This window comes from Schistocerca nitens, chromosome 2 (assembly GCF_023898315.1).
Source record: "Schistocerca nitens isolate TAMUIC-IGC-003100 chromosome 2, iqSchNite1.1, whole genome shotgun sequence".
Lineage (NCBI taxonomy): Eukaryota > Metazoa > Arthropoda > Insecta > Orthoptera > Acrididae > Schistocerca > Schistocerca nitens.
In genome coordinates, this window is record NC_064615.1 from 300,548,262 (window position 1) to 300,568,772 (window position 20,511).

Sequence of the window (20,511 nt, forward strand, 5' to 3'; positions counted from 1 at the left end):
TGGCCGACTAGTAAATATGAGGATGCGTCCCTCTCACCCTCGTGTCTGAGTGACCTGCCTTTTTCTTTAACTTACTCATACTATTCCTCTCTGAGGAAGGAACTAATAGTCCTGAAAGCTAGAATAACATTATCATTTTTACTTTTGTGTGTCAAGACACAAAGGACTTAAAGAAATTAGCTGTCAGTGGGCACTGATTTATATCAGCGAGGCAAATAGAAAATCTGTGCCAGACCAGGATTCGAATCCTGGTGTGGCAAAAATTTTAAACTTGCCCCTTTGGTGTACACTGACGTGACAGAAGTCAAGGGATAGCAACATGCATATTCACAGGTGGTCGTAGTATTGCATACACAAGTTATAAAAGGGCTGTGCACTGGTAGAGTTGTCATTTGTGTTCAGTTGATTCATGCGAAAAGGTTTCCGACGTGGTTATAGCCACATGACGGGAATCAACAGACTCTGAATGCAGAATGGTAACTGGAGCTAGACACACAGGGCATTCCATTTTGGAAATCATTAGGGAATTCAATATTCTGAGATCCACATGCCAAGAGTGAACCGAGAATACCAAATTTTAAGCATTAGCTCTCACCAGGACAATGCAGTGGTTGATGAACTTCACTTAACGACCGAGAGCAATGGCATTTGTGTAGAGTTCCAGTGCTGACACACAAGCAACACTATGTGAAATACATGCACAATTCAATGTGGGATGTATCCAGTAGGATAGTGTAGTGAAATCTGGCATTAATGGGCCATGGCAGCAGATGACCAACGTGAGGGCATTCGCTAACAGCTCATCGCCTTCAGTGCCTTCCTGGTCTCCTGACCTAATTAGTTGGATCCTAGATGACTGGGAGACCGTGACCTGGTCAGGTGAGTGAGTAATTCAGTTGGTAAGAGCTGATGGTAGTGTTCAAGTGTGGCAGAGACCCCACAAAGCCATGGATCCAAGTTGTCAACAGGCACTGTGCAAGTTGGTGGTGGCTCCATAATTGAGTGGGCTGTGTTTACATGGAATGGACTGGGTCCTCTGATCCAGTTGAACTGATCATTGACTGGAAATGGTTATGTTCAGCTACTTCAAGATCATTTGCAGCCATTCATGGACTTCATGTTTCCAAACAATGATGGAATTTTATGGATGACAGTGTGCCATGTCACTGAGACATAATTGTTTACAATTGGTTTGAAGAACATTCTCGGCAATTTGAGTGAATGGTTTGGCCACGCAGATTGCCTGATATGAATATCACTGAATATTTATGGTACATAATCTAGAGATCAGTTGGTGCACAAAATCCTGCGCCAGCAACACTTTCACAATTATGGATGGATATAGAGGCAGCACGGCTCAATATTTATGCAGGGGACTTACATGACATGTTGAGATGCTGCACTATTCTGGGAAAATAGTGGTCCAACATGGTATTTGGAAGTATCTCATGACTTTTGTCACCTCAGTGTAAATCAATGCCCAATGTCTGTTTTTATGGACATTTCTGAAAGAACAGATGCCACATATACACTTTTATGTACGTCTATTGGCAGTACTGAACATTTCAGGTCCTAACAGTGAGTACTGGCAAGCAATTGTGTCATATTTATTGTATAATAAATAAAAAGCAAAGTACAAAACTTTAACAAATACTAACGGAGGTAGAAAGAAAGAGTAGAGTGTAGTTTAGTATTGTTTGAATCCTGATGAGATACTATATTTGCAAATAAATTTTCATCCCAAAAATTCAGGGAAATTTGTGCTAAGTTGGAGCATACAGACATCCCATGTGGTGTAACATATTATCTTGGATCATGCTACTGAGCATGCTCAGCAGGTGGGTACCGCACATTAACAAGGATTTTTTTTGTTTAGAGAGATTTTGTATTGCTGATGACAAAAATATGTTTCAAGTGGGAGGTGGAGCACCAATTTAAGTGTTCCAGGAGGTGGTTGGTGTCTTTTATATTTGATAGGAGTCTCCAGTTGACAGACCGAAGTTACTGGTCTATTAGAGCTGAGATGCATAATGGGATTGTCAGGATACTTGTCTTGACATATTTTATTTATAAGGCAAAATATAGGGATGATTAGTTAACATTGGGTAAGGTGTTCTGATCTGCATACCAAGGCCGCACGTTTGCACATAATCTCTCTTCCCTTGAACACTTCATCCTGCAGCACTCTCCTGAGAGCCACTTAAAAACTTTTACCATTGTTAAACCAGTCAACTTTATATTTATCCACAATTTTTCACTTACATGAGTCATATCCATCACAAATCAGGGGCCTGACTCAAGAACCAGGATGACAACATTTTCACAAACCACACGGAAAAGGAATTCTTTGACTTTAAAAATCCTAGCCCAATGGTCTGTCATAGGTTCACTCATGATGTTGTTATGGTTTGAACTCATATGTAGGTCCAACATGATATATGTAGGTCCAACTCCAGCACTTCCTTCGACATCTCAACTCCTTTATCCCACTGCAAATTACTTGGCCCTTCTTAAAATCTCAAGTCACCTTTTCAGCCACAGACCTCCATCTTATTGAGACTTACGTCCAAACTTTGGTCTGAATCAGACAAACCAAAAACCAACAATATCTCCACTGTGACAGCTGCCACTCCTTTTCACATTAAATGCTCCTTTTCCTACAGCCTAAGGATTTATGAGAAATTATCTTGACCAGTATTGCATCACTTAGCACCTACATAAAGAAATTCTCCCAACCTTCCCACTTCCACAAGTAAACAACTGATCTTGTCCAAAAACAAATCTTAAGACAAGTGTTGAAATGAAGATCATACCTCCATTATGTCCTCATGACATCATCCAGAGTTGTCTTCTATAGCCCTCTTAACCTTCACAGCATATTTCTTAGAACCATTACCATCATCCATACTCCAAGATTCCTATGCCTTCAACAGTCTCCACTGTGAAACCCATCCTCTGTCACCTACTCCAGTCCCAGCATTGGCTAAATGTACTTCAATAAAAGTAGGGCTTAATTCAAAACACTCCAAGTTATTTACCAGTTGACAAGTGTTCACTGTAATTATTTTAACAAAGAAATGGCCATCAACAACCTGAAAAGAATGCATTAATGGACACATATGAATTGCCTGCCTTGTGGACATCCAATGCCAAAATACTGAGCATGCTCTACAACAGTCAGCACCCAAGTACCTTCTGCACCACACAGGCATCCAGCACTAGCTTCCCTGAACACTGTAGAATGGGCATGCTCTCTCAAAATATGCTCTTATCTCACTCCTTCCCAGACTCAATCAACATTATTTTGACTGCCCCCCTTCATCCTTACTCCATTGGCTTTGTTAGAATTCTCCGTTCTTCTTTCTTTCTTTCTTTCTTCATTTGGGTTATCTAAGGTTACTCCATTGGCTTTGTTAGAATTCTCCGTTCTTCTTTCTTTCTTTCTTCATTTGGGTTATCTAAGGATCATGCACTAATTTCAATGCTTCCTTCTTTGTTGTTCTTTCTTTTTCCTCTAGTATTCTTTCATCTTTTCACTATGTATCCTTTTTCTCTCCTCACACCATTTTGACCCTGTCTTCTCCCTCCTGCCTTGGAATCCTTCCATTTTTAACATCTTCCTCTTGAAAATGTCTCTTTCTGTTGCATCTTTTTCACTTATGTTGTTTCTTTCCAAATCTTTCCTAACTTCTTGAATCCAGGCTGTTGTTGACTTCTTGTCCCAAAGATATTTAAAAATCTGCTTGGTTAACCTGTTGCTCTTAATTTCCATACCTCTGTATTTTTTGTTGGCCCAAATATTATTTTTTATTCATGTATTTATTTTTCTCCCCATAGATCTGTTACCCCCATTTGAGTTATTTTCTTCATTAGTGATTTTCTGTTCTTCTGTCTCCATCTTTACTTCTCATTCATTTTGTCTCATTTTAACTGAAACTGGCATAATTCTTACTGGCACACACTCTTGGTCCTTTTACTCCCTGTGATGCATGTTCCCTATGGATTGCTACTTAATTTCCATACCTCTGTATTTTTTGTTGGCCCAAGTATTATTTTTTATTCATGTATTTATTTTTCTCCCCATAGATCTGTTGCCCCTATTTCAGTTATTTTCTTCATTAGTGATATTCTGTTCTTCTGTCTCCATCTTTACTTCTCATTCATTTTGTCTCATTTTAACTGAAACTGGCATAATTCTTACTGGCACCCACTCTTGGTCCTTTTACTCCCTGTGATGCATGTTCCCTATGGATTGCTACTTTTCTCCTCAGAAACTCATATGTCCTCCTTAACTTGGATTCTTAATGACATACAATCCCCCCTCCTTTCCTTCCATATACCCTCTCTGTTATCCTGAGGAAGAAGTGTGGGATTCTCAAAGCTGGAGATACTATATGTTTACCATAACTTGTGTGTCTGCCACTGTTGGCAGCACTTGGATCTCCTAGAAGTATGTACAAGACAGTGCATTGCCTCCTCATGAACTTAATAAGTTTATAAATGGAATTCTCCAATCCATTCAACTAAAATACAATTCGTACAATTGCAATACAATTTACATGAGAGCCATATTCCCCATTCTATTATATGCAAGGTATATATAAAGTTCAAGAAGTAGAGTTTTATGAAGTAGTGAGTATACTTATCTATTTTTAGTCAATATGATTACCATAAGGTGTTGTTGTTCCTGGAGAGTTCACCCAGCTATACCTTCCTTGATAAGTAAACTGGTAATAGTACACTGGTGAAGTATTCCTTGTAGATATCATCTTCGCAATACGGTCAACTGGAAATATTACTATACCATCAGCATATAACTGAAATAAAGAAATGTCAAAGCATGGGTGTTCATTTGTGCAACAAAAAAAAAGGTGTGCTCACATGCGCGCGCGCACACACACACACACACACACACACACGCACGCACACACACACAATGTTTTGACTAATGAAATTGTCATTATACTGAACAAGACAGATTCACATCTTAATCTTTTACACACACACACACAATGTTTTGACTAATGAAATTGTTATTATACTGAATGAGACAAATTCACATCTTAATCTTTTATGTACAAATTAAACAATGACCTTTTCTTCACTGAGTGATGTTGCTATGTAAATGTAGCAGCTTTCAATCTTGCATAGTTTCATATACATTCACAATATGAACAAAACAATTTATCTATATCAGGTTGAACACACAGAGGATATTGACCGTATACAAAGGAAGTTTTTATGACAGTCACAGGCTCACTTGACTGACAAGACATTGTAACAGAAATGTTGAATGATTGTAATTGGCAGATACTCGGAGAAAGGCACTAAAGGTCTCATGACAACCTGCTTAGAAAACTTCAAGGGTCATTCTGCAGAGCAGAAACCATGAATATATTTTAACCAATTACATGTATCTGCTGTAAAGATCACGAAAAATCAGTCAAATAACAGTTTGCACATATGTGTATTCATTCTTCCCATGGCCCATCTGTGGACAGAATCAGAAGAAAGCTTAACATACAGTTAAATAAAAAATATGCTGTCCCCTACACTTCACAGTGATTAGCACAGGATGCATATGTAGATTTACACCTCAGATTTTTCTGTAAATTAAAAGTCCTGGACTTCCATGTCAGCAGAACGCTAGACCACACAAGCACTTGATTAATGAGATGTTAGCCATTTTCCTCTGTCCTCTGATGACAGATGTGGGATACTGTCTGTGCTGATAAGGAGCTTGATCTGGCATGAATTACATCTCCTGTCAAGATTTGAACCGAAATTCGTGAAAGATCCAAAAAGGGAAAGAGGGAAAGAGCTTGTTAATTTTTGAGAGCCAGTAAGTTAGGTGAGCCATGAACCCCCTTGACAAACAGCTATTAGATTGGAAACAAAATCCAATGTAGGTGCAAAGTGTTTGCAAAGTGTCTCAACTGGCATGTGGAGAAATTTCTGTGAACAGTTGCTGACCACAGTCAGCTCCAGGTTGGGGCTCATGCTGGCACCAACAGCGCCTATTCTTTGGATTCTTTGATTATAGGTTAGTGTTTGGTTGAAGCAGTGAAATCCCTTAGCCTCCCCATGGACTGAAATAACAGCTCATGATTTGTAGCATTATTCCAAGGACTGACCATGGTCCTCTGTTTGGGATCTGAATGAAGGTCATTAATCAGAGGTCCAGGTGCAGATATTTCATCATGTACTTTATGGTGGAGAACTATGAGGCCCCCTTGAAGAGGTTGCATGTGCACTACACATGACAAACAGCTACTCATGCAGCAGAGTACACATAGTATTTACTTGCGGGAGTACTAGCATAGTACACATGGCATGTAGTTATAGGATTACTAGGTTAGATGAGTCTTACTATATGGACCCAATGAGAGAAATGTAATGCTGCTGTTACATTTTGGGCACTACTGTGGAAATAGCAACTCTGCTATGGCTGTGTTTGAATCCACAGGCAGCCAATGAATGCTGTGGCGATGGCATACTGATTTCATCAACAGGACTGTTTATGTACCATGAGGCAGCTTGAGCCACATCTCACCATCCTCGAGGTGTAGCAGAAGTGTAGCACAATTGCAGGCTTGGTCTGGTCTTTCTGCATCATTGAGCCACAGGGTGCTGATTCATATGTGGTTGGAAGCTGTGCATCAGCAAAACGAATGTGTAATTAACCAGTATAAGTACTCACTGATTTTGGCAGAGATATGAGTAATATGGCAGGGCCCACCATGACACAAGGGCTGCACTGGCCACCACCAGGTTGTGGTTCAACAAGCAGTCTACACCAGATGGGACTGCGACCTCTGCCAGATCAGCTCCAAGTGCTAAGCCTGCCACCTATGGATTTGGTGCTGTGTGACATATGAATCACTTCCAGGCTTGTCACAACATCATTACACAGAGTGGTGAGTGAACACACTATTGGCTTTTTGGTTGTCTTCCTGCTTTCATGTGTAGAAAATATGAGATCTAAGTAGGAGAGTCTGTTGAATTTGAGGGTAACTTAGTCGAGGCATTAGAATCAGCTGAAATTTCTCAGTTCCATGGTAATACTAGGGAGCAATATCTGCAACCTGTGAGGTGTAGTCAGAGTAATTTGCTAGGTCATTATGCACTGTGTACTGAGTCAGTGGCAGTAGTTTGTTTTTATTGTTATAGGTATGGTCATGTGTCTACACAATGCATGGAATCAAGATGGCTCATGATGAAACATAGATAGTAACTGATGTACTGTAGTGTATAAGTTATTGTTGATTGTTGTTGTGTTTTACTTAGTGTGTGTTGGAGATTAAGGATCCACAGTGGCCAAGTCTGAAACACAGAGTGTCACTATCCAAGAGGCTATAGCACAATTAAAGGTGAATAAAAAAGACTTGCTTGGGCAGCTTGAAGCTAGAGATGGACAGTAAGAATGAGCCAAACAGCCTAGTCCTACAGTAGATCCAGCCACTGCCAACTTGAACATGCTCTCCTCTGGAAAGTCAACCAAGGGTATAGTATATTTCTTGGATGATCTGCAGTTAACATATAAGATTAGAGGATGGTTGCAAGATCAGGTACTGCAAATAACAAAGTTATGATTGACAGGGGAAGCAAAAATCTGTGTCAGGTGTGCAGTGGGGTTACGAAATGCACAGACTTTTAAGAAATTTTAACAAAGCCTCCTGAAAAGATATAAGAAACAGAACAGTACAAGATTTTTCCTCGAGCAGCTGATTAGTTTAACAAAGAATCCCAGTGAGTTAGGCCTTCTGATGACACAACTTGCCAAACCTGACCTTACATGACTTGTAGTTGAACTTAGAGGGACAGTATTCTAAACAGGGGAAACTTTCACCAGCGAAGCATTGTCGCATGGTTCATCTATCTTAAGAGGTAAACTGCATGAACTGAAAACAACAATAAAGCAATATTTGCATTATATTGTGCTGCAAGGCACCAGGAAGTTGTTTTGGGTGAGTATGGAACCAGAGTGGCATGTTAATATGGTTGGTTCAAATGGCTCTGAGCACTATGGACCTAACATCTGAGGTCATCAGTCCCCTAGAACTTAGAACTACTTAAACCTAACTAACCTAAGGACATCACACACATCCATGCCCGAGGCAGGATTCGAGCCTGCGACCGTAGCGGTCGCGCGGTTCCAGACTCAAGCGCCTAGAACCACTCGGCCACACCGGCCGGCCATGTTAATATGCTGTGTGTGGTAGAACCACTTGCTGAAAGTGGTGATCTGGATACTTAACATTGCTTTATGAGAAGAAGCATTATACGTGTACAAGGGAAAGGTGACAGGAAAGTGGTACTTGTAAATATAATTAATTTTGGAGCCAATGAGGTAAAGCTGACAAAGGGGACTGCTGGTAGCTAATCTGGATATCTTTGATGATGATGGTTTGGGAACAGCAAGTGTGCACCATGATCAGACACAGGCCACCAATAAAACTACATTACATAAGAAAGTAGAACATGTAGAAGGAAGAAATGGGGGGGTTGTTATTAGAATTTTAGGATGTGTTTTTTTCTTGAGGACATTGCCAGCAACATCTGTGACACAACATTGAATTCTTGCAGTAAAATAATCACCAGTATAGTGTAAACTATATCATATACCTCAGTATTTGTAGCCAGCAATTGGCAGATGGAAAAATAGAGGTTGGCGATAATCCATGGCGGGCTGCTGTGGCAGTTGTACTGAGTAAGTCACCAGATAGATCTAAGAAATATAAGCTCCACTGTGACTACATGCATCTTAACAGCAAAACCTGAGACTATTGACAACTTGGGAAAGTGCAAGTATTTCTCTACCATGGATCTAAGGGGTGAGTGCCATCAGGGGGAGAGATTGACTGAGGACCAATTGAAGACAGAATTCTCAGCATTACTGCATGGGGTCATTATCAATACTGAAGGATGCCATGGCCTAAAAAATACACCATCAACATTCTAGCATTTTATGGGTTGGGCATTAAATATTCCTAGTACTAGTATGGAATTACAGTCATTTTTAGGGCTAGCAAATTGTTATATTTCCACGGGTGGTAAGACCACTTACATAGTTGTTGAAAAAAGGTATAAAGTTCAAGTGAGCAAAGGAATGCCAGGACGCATCTGAGGAATTGAAGAGGGCAAGTCCAGTGTTAGTTTTTCCACATTACAAAAAGAGATTGTGCTTTTACGTGCTGCTTCCAGTCAGACATTAGGGTGTGTTTTGAGTCAGGTGGTAAATGGTAAAGAACATCATGTAACTTGTGCTTCTTGGCAGTTGAATAGAACGGAAAGGGACTACTCCACAACATAAAAGGAAATTTTATGTGTGACTACAGGATTAGGTATTTTCAGTGTTATTTATGTGGGAAGAAATTTAGGGTGGTAACTGACTACACAACTCTTAAATGGTCGTTTTTGGTTTGCAAATCATGTTCAACAATATCATCACGACTGTTCTTGCGGCTATTTTCTGCCACTGTTTTCACCAGACCACAAACTGTTTTCACTTAAGAGTTTTTTGTTTTATTGTTTCAGGAACGCTATTTTTTCTTGAAGGTTTCAATATCACTATTTAATAACTTGATAATTTCGTTTTTTGTGTGTACCATGTTGAGAAGATCTTCACGTTCATCTCACACACACAATCACCACAGGTCCAACAAATATCGTCATTTATGAACTTCAGGTTTATGTTTGCACACCTCTCATGTAACCAGAAGTTGTACTTCACACACAGGATGCTCTTCATCACACGTCTGTTACATTTTTTACATGATGAGTTATTATAAAATTGCCTTTCTACTGAGACTGACACAGCTCTGCACTGACCTACTGGTGCCATCTTGCAAGGCGCGTAGCTCTCCAGACCACGATTTACAATCTGCTTAAACTTTGCCCATAATTCCTCTACATCCGACTTACTGGAACTAAGTGATGCCAGTTCACTGCCTAAGTGAGGTGTTTAACTGCTTATCTGCTCTACTTAGCAGAAACACTTTCCTAGCCTTCTTGACTGATTTATTAACTTTTGTAATCACAGATGCTATAATGACATCATGATTGCTAATCCCCATTTCTGTAGTGACATTTGCAATAAGGTCCAACCTATTTATAGTTGCAAGGTCTAAGATATTTCCATTGCATGTGGGCTGCCGAGCTAGCTGCTCAAGACAGTTTTCAGAAAACGTAGTCAAAAGAATTTTGCACAACTGTCTGTCTGTACTCCTCTGCAATGAATCCATAGACATACCAGTCTATACTCGGCAGGTTAAAGTCGCCTCCAACTAGTATTGCATGATCTGGGTATGAACATGCAGTTGACCGTAGACTTTCTTTGAATGACCCTGGAACTAGCCACGAAAAACATTCAACAATTAACTTACACCTATACCTGTTATATGTGATCAGATGGCTTCACTGTACAATATTTTTGTCAACTGCAATCAACACTCCTCCTCCTAGGGCCTCTAACCTGTCTTTCCGATATATGTTCTACGACTTGCTAAATATATCAGAGCTTTCCACTTTGGGTTTCAGCCAGCTCTCGGTCCCAAGAATGATTTGAGCATAAGGGGTAAATTTTGTTGCAAGGTGCCAAGGAACATGCCAGGCAAATGAAACAATGTCGCCAGTGTACATAAAACTGCAATAACCAGCTCATACATCTGTAGTTCATGTTGGATGCCTGAGACCATTTCAAGGTGTGTTGGTGCAAATGTTGCCATCCACCAGCAAGAAAGTGAGGGGCAGTGGGAAGAAAGGTGGATGCAAGAACCTTATGTGATGTGTGAATGATATTTCATATGGATTGAGGTCCAGGAAATAGGAAGGGATATTTAGTGTTGTGTATTGTGTTGTGTACAATTAAGGGGTAAAGGTGAATTGTAATGTTAATTTGGATAATGTTATGTATGTGTCAGGAAGCTTTTATGTGGTTGGGTAGCTGACTTTGACTGGAAAGTATTGCTGTTTTGTGTTTGGTGCTTCTTTCTGCGTTTAGTAAACACAGAAAGAAGCAGGCCTTTCCAGGGAAAGGGGAAGGGGAGGAGGGGAAATGATTGAAACTCCCTGTTCCCAGGTTGCTGCATGCCAGAGACAGAGATGAGGGGAATCCTAATTATTGTCATGCTTCACCCCTTCACCAGGAGTGAAGAAGGGCAGCACTGCATTTAATTAATGAACAATATGGCACCATAATGGCATTAGTTAATGGATGCTAACAGGAAAGACTCACAGGAGCTAAGCAATTGGAACTGCATGTAAGTGGGTTGATAAAAACAGAACAGAATGTGACATTGTAGGGCTAATATTTCTCTTGCAAGCCATTGATATAGGAGAAACCAAGTCAAACATTACACAGCCCAGTTGTACTGGCCATATAAGCTGCTAGAGACGCTCCCCATACAAATTTTGATGTATCTGACCTAATCCTTTCCTTTAACTGGCTAATAGACATGTAAGAGGGACAAATTTCAGCAGAAAGATGCTTTAGCATGTACAGCAGTACCATGAAGAGCATATTTTTAAGAAGGAGACTGTAAATAATATATGTTGTGTTCATATAGAGGAGTCTGTTCTTATATACCAGTCAGGGGTAGAGACCTAGAGGTCAGGTCACCCCAAAGTGTGTGTGTGGGGGGGGGGGGGGGGGGTGAGAGGTGTTTACCGCTGCTGCTAAAATTTGGGCATTACCATGATTTATACATGGTTGGAAACCACGCATTGGCAGAACAAATGTGTCATTAACCAGTATAAATACTCACAGATTTTAGCAGGTATATGAGTAGTCTGGCAGCACCAACCACAATGTGATGGCCACAGCAGTTACTGCCAGATTATGGGTCAACAAATTGCAGTGCTGGACAGGGCTGTTACCTCTGCCACACTAACTCTGAGTGCTAAGTCTACCACCTGTGGACTTTGTGCTGTGCGACAGATGAGGTACCCCCAGGCTCTGTACAGCAGCATCTGAACTTCTGTCTTGGAGGGCAGTTGTTTTTTTCCAGGGCAAGCATTCCAGCATCTGTTACTGTCGCTTGCAGGACAAGCTCTTCTTCCAGGTTCTAGTATCTCTACAAGAATTCCGGTAGATGTACTTGCCTCAGGCACTTCCCATATGCCCCCACACTATGTAAACTAGAGTACACATTGCTGAGCAGACAAAACAAGTGTCAGTAACACTGGGTGCTGACATTGCAGCCAGATATTCTGGTAGCAGCCAGCTTCCACAGCAGTCACTGGAGCCACCATGCTTCACACCCAAGGGGGCATGATCACAGCATCATTGAACTACAAGCTTAATAAAAATGTTTTACCTTCCAGCTGTGTTTTCCTAGCTACCACCGGCCAGTGCCTTTGACCCTCTGCCCCCTCCCAACTGTCCCCTCCCACTCCCCATCCCCACCACACATCAACCTCTGTGTAGTGGCCTCTCACCCCTAGCCTACAGGAAAAAAGAAAGACACTGCGTAATCAACGCCAACCTACAGTGTTTCATTATTTCCAGGTGTTAACAGCTAGCAATGATGCTTACTTTAATGAGTAGCTGGAAGTTAAACTCTTCTGTTTCATAAAGTTAAAACTGAGAAGTAGGTTGTTTTGCCTTATTCACAGTCACTTGACACAGTGCAGTAAAACAGTTAAATTTATAAATTATACAGCACAGCAGTCAGTCTGTAATTTATAAATCCTATCACAGTCACTGAGTGCTCCCATGTTCCTAATGGAAGGTAACCTGATGAAACAGTTAAATGACAAGTGCTATCTCTCATTTTCAAAATTATTTTCCTACCTTCATAATCAGTTAGTTTGCTAATTTGCTTAATGTTCCCTGGATTATTTATACTGTTAGCCGTAATGATGTGGACTGAGTCATTTTACACTCGTACTACACATTCATATGTGAAAATGGGTACATGCTGACCGTTTACATGTGCTTTTGTTATTTTTATTTTTTGTAAGTACAGATGTAGGTTCCTACCCATCATCTTTTACACATTACAAAAATAGAAATTCTTCTATGAAATAGAAGGAAATATCAAGTAGAAACTTTCTCAGTTAGTTTTCAAATTTAACTTTGCTCTCAGTCAGATATTTTATATCACTGCATGAGTGATCAAAAATTTTGGTGGCAGCATTGTGCACATCTTTTTGTACTAAAGACAGCCTTAATGTGAAATAATGAATGTCATTTTTCTATTTTAATTACATACACCACTGTTTCTTTTGAACTGTAATTGGTTATGTACAACAAACTTCACACTGGAATATATATACTGTGAAGCCTACTCAAAATTCCTAACTCTTTAAGCAGGTGTTTACAAGATGGACATGGGTAAGTACCACATATTATTTTTACAGAATATTTTTTGAGCAATGAAGAATTTCTTTCTTAAAGATGGGTTGCTGCAGAACATTATTCCATATGAAATCACTGAATGAAAATATGCAAAATACTTGCTGAAGCTCTTAAAGACACAATGTAATGAGCACCTATACTCTCTTGTGATTGAGATTTCATGCAACATTTTCATTTTTTACTTACTTGGCCGAGTCCAGTCCTAGAATTATTTGTTATTGGTTCAGTGCCGAGGTAGAAACTCCTCAGCTCTCTGCTTATTTGCCGTGATCGTGAAGTATTCTGTTCATACAAGAAAGATATGGGAAAGACTGTCTCATAATTTTCACTCATATCTTCTGCCCATGAAGTGTTACCAAGTATTTCTGAAATACAGAACCAAAATGCTCAACAGATGTCATGCAGATCTGTAGATACATACATTTTGTAGTCTGTGCTGTGTTCAGCAATAAAATATTTAAGAGAAAATAGGATCATTAAACCAGTCTTGAAAGTGCGTAGACACATGAGTCCTGCTTACAGATCTTGAAACTGATGAGGATGACTTGGTTACTGTACATTCTTCATCATACGAAAAGCAATTCATTTATTCTAATGAATGTCATACAGAACTAATCTACATAATAAATTGGTAGTCCCCAGGAACAATCAAGTGTTTTGTATTTGTGGCAACTACAAAAAGAGTCTCAACAGAAAGAACTGAAAGAAAATATGAGAAAGAAGAAAATCCAGCAGTAAAGGCATAATACATCCTGATGATATGTAATGAAAACAGAGAAGAAATATAGGCATATAATGCACACTGTAAATAATGGTACATATATGAAGATTAATAAATTGTGAAATCAAGAAACAGGTGTGCATACGGAATTCCATAAACAGTTCAATGAGGCATAAAATCATAACAGCCAAACTGAAACAAAGTGATGATGTGAGAAGCAACACAACAGATCAATGTAATAATGGGGAAAATATTTGTGGTTTTAATGTAATGGCACAATACTCAAAGATGTGTTGGAATAAACTAGATAATTAACAGTGGAAGACAAGGACTGTATAACAAGAATATGGAAAAGAGTATATTGCTACTCACGGCAGAGAGGAGGTGTTGAGTGACAGACATGCATGATGAAAAAGAGTGCTAAAATGTTTAAGCTTCAGACAAATCACCCAGTCCTGAGTTTCCTTGCTAGGACTGCGCCACTGGAGGGAGCAGCGGAGGCAATTCGTCTTGCAACATGGAAGAGCTCACTGCCCATGGATGTATCACCAAAAGAACAACTAGCTCCTGGCACAGACCTATAATACCCTGTATGGAGGTCCCTCAAGCGCCTAAGAGCGGGTGTCTTCCGATGCAAGACCAACCTGAAGAAATGGGGAAACCTTCCAGCCAGGTGCAGACACCTCTTGTGACTGCAGGGCTGAAGAAGATCCAAGCCACCTACTTGTATGCCCACTCCTGGACAACCCGTGCACAGTACATAATGTTTACGAATGAAATGACAAAGCTATCACAGCTGTTATTTTTTGGAAATGCTGACCGGACATGGAAATGAATGAATGAGTAGGTCCTGAGGTGCGACTGCAACTCAGTCTGATGTGAGCAGCCATTTTCTAGGATGGGTAGTGGGAGTAAGGAGGAGGCATGGGGTGGGGAGGCTTAGGGGTGAGGGAAGATGCCAGTGCTGCCTTTGATGGAGGCAGAGAAATGGTGGGGACAGGATAGACTTCCTAGGTGCCATGTCAGGTGACCGTGCCAGGGGTAGGGGGGGGGGGGGGGGAGAAGAAAGAATAAAAGTACAGAAGGGGAAAGTACTTGTAGGTGCATTGGCAGGATGAAAGGTGTATGTAGTGCTGGAGTAGGAACAGTGAAGAGGATATGCAGGTGAAGGACCAGAAACTGGTGAAGGTTTAGGCCAGGGGGGTTATGAGAACAAAAGATGTGCTTAGGAGAGCTCCCATCCGTGCGTTTCAGAAAAGCTGGTATTGGCCAGAAGAACCCAGATGGAATAAGCTGTAAAGCACTCATTAAATTGAAGCATATCATGTTGGGCATCATGTTCACCAACTGAGTGATCCAGCTTTCTCTTGGCCGTAGTTTGGAGGTGGCCATTCGTGTGGACGGACAGCTTGTTTACTGTCGTGCTCTCATAGAAAGTGTCACAGTGGTTGCATCTGTGTTGGTAGTTCATGTGGCTGCTTTCACAAGTAGCCCTGCCTTTGATGGGGTAGGAGGGGCCTGTAACAGGACTGGGGAAGGCGGTAGTGGGAGGATGTATGGGACATGTCTTGTGCCCAAGTCTATTGCAGAGATATGAGCCATGCGTTCAGTGGGTGTTAGAATACCTATGTGGTACAGGTGGGGAGAAGAGTGGGGAGGCTATCCCTTATTTCAGGCATGATGAGAGGTAGGCATATCACTGGCAGAGAATGTGATTCACTTGCTCCAGTTCTGGGTAGCACTGAATCACAAGAGGAGGGCTCCTTTGTGGCTGGACAGACAGCATGTTGGTGGTGGAAGCTGACTGGACAGGCAAGACATGGGAGATCTGTTTCTGTAAGAGGATGGGTGTTGGGGAGTAGAAGGGGGTTAATTTTGGCCTGTGAAGGCCTCAGTGAGAGGCTTGACATATTTGGAGATTGACTGCTAGTCCTGGGTGTTATGAATATGGATGGTTAGAATATATGGAAGAGACTTCTTGGTATGGAATGGGTTGCAACTGTCAAAGTGAAGTTTTTGTTGTTGGTTGGTAGGTTTGAGATGAACAGAGGCACTAAACCTGACCATCCAGAATGCCCAAATGTGGTCAGTTACTGTGTCCCCCCACTTAGGGAATCTGTGATCACATGATCCAACACCTTCATCCTATACGCCATAAGCTACCATCCCATATAAAAGACACCAACCCTCTCCTCTACCAGCTCCCCAGAGCTCCTGTTCCTTTACCACATGGCACCCTCCTTATCACTGTTGATGCCATGTTCCTCTACACTTGCCGTTATTGTACACTATCTTTCCTAATGCCTGGATACTCCAAACCTACAACCTCATTCCTGGATGCTATGACCAACTATGTCCTCACCCGAATTATGTCTCCTTTGAAGGCATCACCTACAATCAGGGTCATGGCACAGCAATGGGCACCAACATGGCACCAACTTATGCCAGCCTATTCATGGGCCATATAGAGGAATCCTTCCTCGCCACCCAGCATTCCAAACCATCAGCTGGTTCTGATTCATTGATGACATCTTGATATGGACCGAGGGTGAGGACGCACTATCCAAATTGCTCCAGAACCTCAATACCTTCTCCTCCACTCATTTCATCTGGTCCTCCTTAACCCAAGAAGCTAACTTCCTCAGTATTGACACCCACCTCAAGGATGGCCACATTTGTAGCTCTGTGCACATCTAATGTACCAACCACCCTTCACATTGACAGCTGTGACCCATTCCACACCAAGATGTCCCTTCCATACAGCCTATTCATTCATGCTTGGCCCACTTATAATGATGAGCAGTCCCCCTCCAAATATTTCAAGGGTCTCACTGAAGCTGAAATTACTTCCTCTCTCCTCTCCCAAACCCCAAACCTTGTACATAAACAGATCTCCCATGTCTTGCCTCTCCAGTGAGCTTCCACCACAAACATGCCACCTGTCTGACTGTAAAGGAGCCCTGCCCTCATGACTCAGTACTACCCATGACTGGAGTAAGTCAATCACATTCTCTGTTAGGGTTTTGAATACCTCTCATTGTGCCCTGAAATGAGGAATATCCTACCGACTACCCTCCCCACCCCTTCCACAATTGTATTTGTTGGCCCACTGAACCTACACAGTACCCTTGTCCATCCTCAATTCACTCCAGCTCGCAATCCTTTTCCTCAATGTTCCTATCCCTGCCACAGGCTTAGATGCAAGACCTGCCCCATACATCCTACCACTACCACCTATTCCAGTCCTGTCACAAAAATCTTGTATCCTATCAAAGGTAGGACTAGGTGTAAAAGCAGCACATGATCTACCAACTATGCTGCAACCACTGTGCTGGTTTCATTGTGCATATGACAACTAGCAAGCTGTCTGTCCACATGAATAGCTACGTGGCCAAGAGACAGCTGAACCATCCATTTGCCAAACATGCTGCACAACACAACGTGCTTCACTTCATGGACTGCTTTACAGCCTGTGCCATCTGCAAAATATGTCAACATATTGACTTGTCTCTCCCCAACATTTGTAATGATTCTAAGTACAAATTTGGCTGAAATAAGTTACTTTGGGAGTTGCAAAATGCGGGCCACTGTGGCTGAGCGGTTCTAGGTGCTTCAGTTCGGAACCTCACTGCTGCTACGGTCGCAGGTTCAAATCCTGCCTCGGGCATGGATATGTGTGATGTCCTTAGGTTAGTTAGGCTTATGTAGTTCTAAGTCTAGGGGACTGATGACCTCAGATGTTAAGTCCCATGGTGCTTAGAGCCATTTTTTGAGTTGAAAAATATGCTTTTTTCCAGTTTAAATTCTAATCAATAGGCACACTGAAAATTTTTGAAGTTTCCACCCTATTTATTATTTCAACACATTGTGTTACCCTTATCATTGGCGTAGTATCTCTAGATGTGCAGAAAACTGAGTGTGTTATCTTTCAAACAAAGCAAAATCTAAGACGGAATGCAACAATATTATGAAAAGGATAGTTGCTATTCACCATATAGCGGAGATGCTGAATCTCCGATAGGCACAACAAAAAGAGTGTCAGAAAGTGAACTTTCGGCCAACAAGGCCTTTGTTGAAAACAGACAACACACACACACACACACACACACACACACACACACACACACAATTCAAATGCACATGACCATAGTCTCTAGCAGCTGAAGTCTGACTGCGAGCAGTAGTGTATGATGGGAGAGGCAACCAGATGGGGGTAAGGAGAAAAGGAGAAGGCTGGGATGGGGAGGGGGACGGATAACAGGGTAGGGGTGGGGGGCGGTAAAATGCTGCTAGTGGGAGCATGCAGGGATGAGGGGGAGAGTGGGTAGGGCAGCTGGGTGCAGTTGGGAGGTTAGACAGAGGGCAGGGGATAGGGTGGGGGTAGCAGAAAAGGAGAGAAATAAAAAGACTGGACGCGTTGGTGGAATAGAGGGCTGTGCAGTGCTGGAATGGCAACAGGGAAGGGGTTAAATGTGTAAGGACAATGACTAATGAAAGTTGAGGCCAGGAGGGTTATGGGAATGTAGAATATATTGGAGGGAAAGTTCCCATCTGTGCAGTTCAGAAAAGCTGGTGTTGGATGAAGGATTCAGATGGCACAGGCCACGAAGCAGTCATTGAAATGAAGGATGTCATGTTTGGCAGAATGCTCAGCAACAGGGTGGTCCACTTGTTTCTGGCCACAGTTTGTCAGTGGCCATTCATGAGGACAGACAGCTTGTTGGTTGTCATTCCTAGTAGAATACAGTGCAGTGGTTGCAGCTTAGCTTGTAGATCACATGACTGAATTCACAAGTAGCCCTCCCTTTTGATGGGGTAGGTGGTTGCCATGACCAACTATGTCTTCACTCACAATTACTTCTCTTTTGAAGGTATTAGCTACAAACAAATTCAGGGCATGGCTATGGGCACCTGCATGGCACCATCCTATGCCAACCTATTCATGGGCTGTCTAGAGGAATCCTTCCTAAACACCCAGACTCCCAAACCCCTCACCTGGTTCAGGTTCATTGATGACATCTTCGTGATCTGGATTGTGGGTGAGGACACCTTGTCCACATTCCTCCAGAACCTCAATACCTTCTTGCCCATTCACTTCACCTGGTCCTACTCAACCCAAAAAATCCCTTCCTCAATGTTGACCTCTACCTCAAAGATGGCTACATCACAACATCTGTCCATATTAAACCTACCACCCACCAGCAACAACTCCACTTTGACAGCTGCCACCCATTCCATACCAAGAAGTCCCTTCCATACAGCATAACCACCTGTGGCCATTGCATCTATTGTGATGAGTGGTCCCTCTTGAAATATAACGAGGGTCTCACTGAGGCCTCCAAACCTTGTACAAAAACAGGTCTCCCATGCCTTATCTTTCCAGTCACCCACCACCTCCCATAATTCCACAATCTGGTCACAGAGGAGCTTTCCCCTCATGACTTAGTACCACCCCGCACTACAGCAACTGAATTACACTCTGCACCAGAGTTTTGACTGCCTCTCATGGTGCCCTGAAATGAAAAATGCCCTACCCACTATCCTTCCCATCCCTCCCACAGTGGTATTCTGCTGCCCACTGGACCTACATTATATCCTCGTCCATCCCTACACAACCCCTGACCCCAACCCCTTGAGTCATGGCTCATATCCCTTTAATGGACCTAAATGCAAGATCTCCCCATACATCCTCCCACCACCAACTGCTTCAGTCCAATCACAAACATCACCTATCCCATCAAAGGCAGGGCTACATGTATCACAAGTCATTTGATCTACAAGCTAAGCTGCAACCACTATGCTGCATTCTATGTGGGCAATACAAGCAACAAGCTGTCTGCCCGCATGAATAGCCACTGACAAACTGTGGCTAAGAAGCAACTGGACTACCCTGTTGCTGAGCACGCCACACAGTACCACTTTCTTCATTTCAATGACTGCTTCACAGCCTCTGCTTTCTGGATCCTTCCCACTATCATCAGCCCTCCTTGAAGTGCGCAGATGGGAGCGCTCCCTGCAATGTATCCTACATTCCTGCTTTCCTGTAACACTCCTGGCCTCAACCTTCGTTAGTCATTTTCCTTACCCATCTAGCCCCCTACACTGTTGCCATTCCAGTACTACACAGCCCTCTATTCCACTAATGTATGCAGTTTTTATACTTCTCTGCTTTTTTGCTAGACCCCATCTCTCCCCCACTCTCTGTCTAACCTCCTGACTGCACCTAGCTGCCCTACTCTCTCTCCACATCATCACTGCACACCGCCACTAGCAACACTTTACTATCCCCCACACCTACCCTGCCCCTTCCGCTTCCTTACACCCACACCCGGTTGCCTCTCCCATCATGCACTGCTGCTGGCAGTCTGGCTTCAGCTGCCAGAGATTGTGGTCATGTGTGTAAGAGTTGCATGTATGTTTGTGTGTCTGA

General features: G+C 42.2%; 1 protein-coding gene across 1 annotated transcript in view; it reads right to left on the minus strand.

The window, feature by feature from the left end:
• The window catches only part of LOC126236054 (esterase E4-like), a 119,984-nt gene that overhangs the window by 26,235 nt on the left and 73,238 nt on the right, over nt 1–20,511 (minus strand). Inside the window, exons 7-8 of the mRNA XM_049945094.1 lie at nt 13,547–13,725; nt 4,670–4,817 (exon numbers count right to left, since the gene is read on the minus strand). Of these exons, the coding sequence (XP_049801051.1) occupies nt 4,670–4,817; nt 13,547–13,725 (327 nt within the window). The remainder of the gene's footprint in view (nt 1–4,669; nt 4,818–13,546; nt 13,726–20,511) is intronic.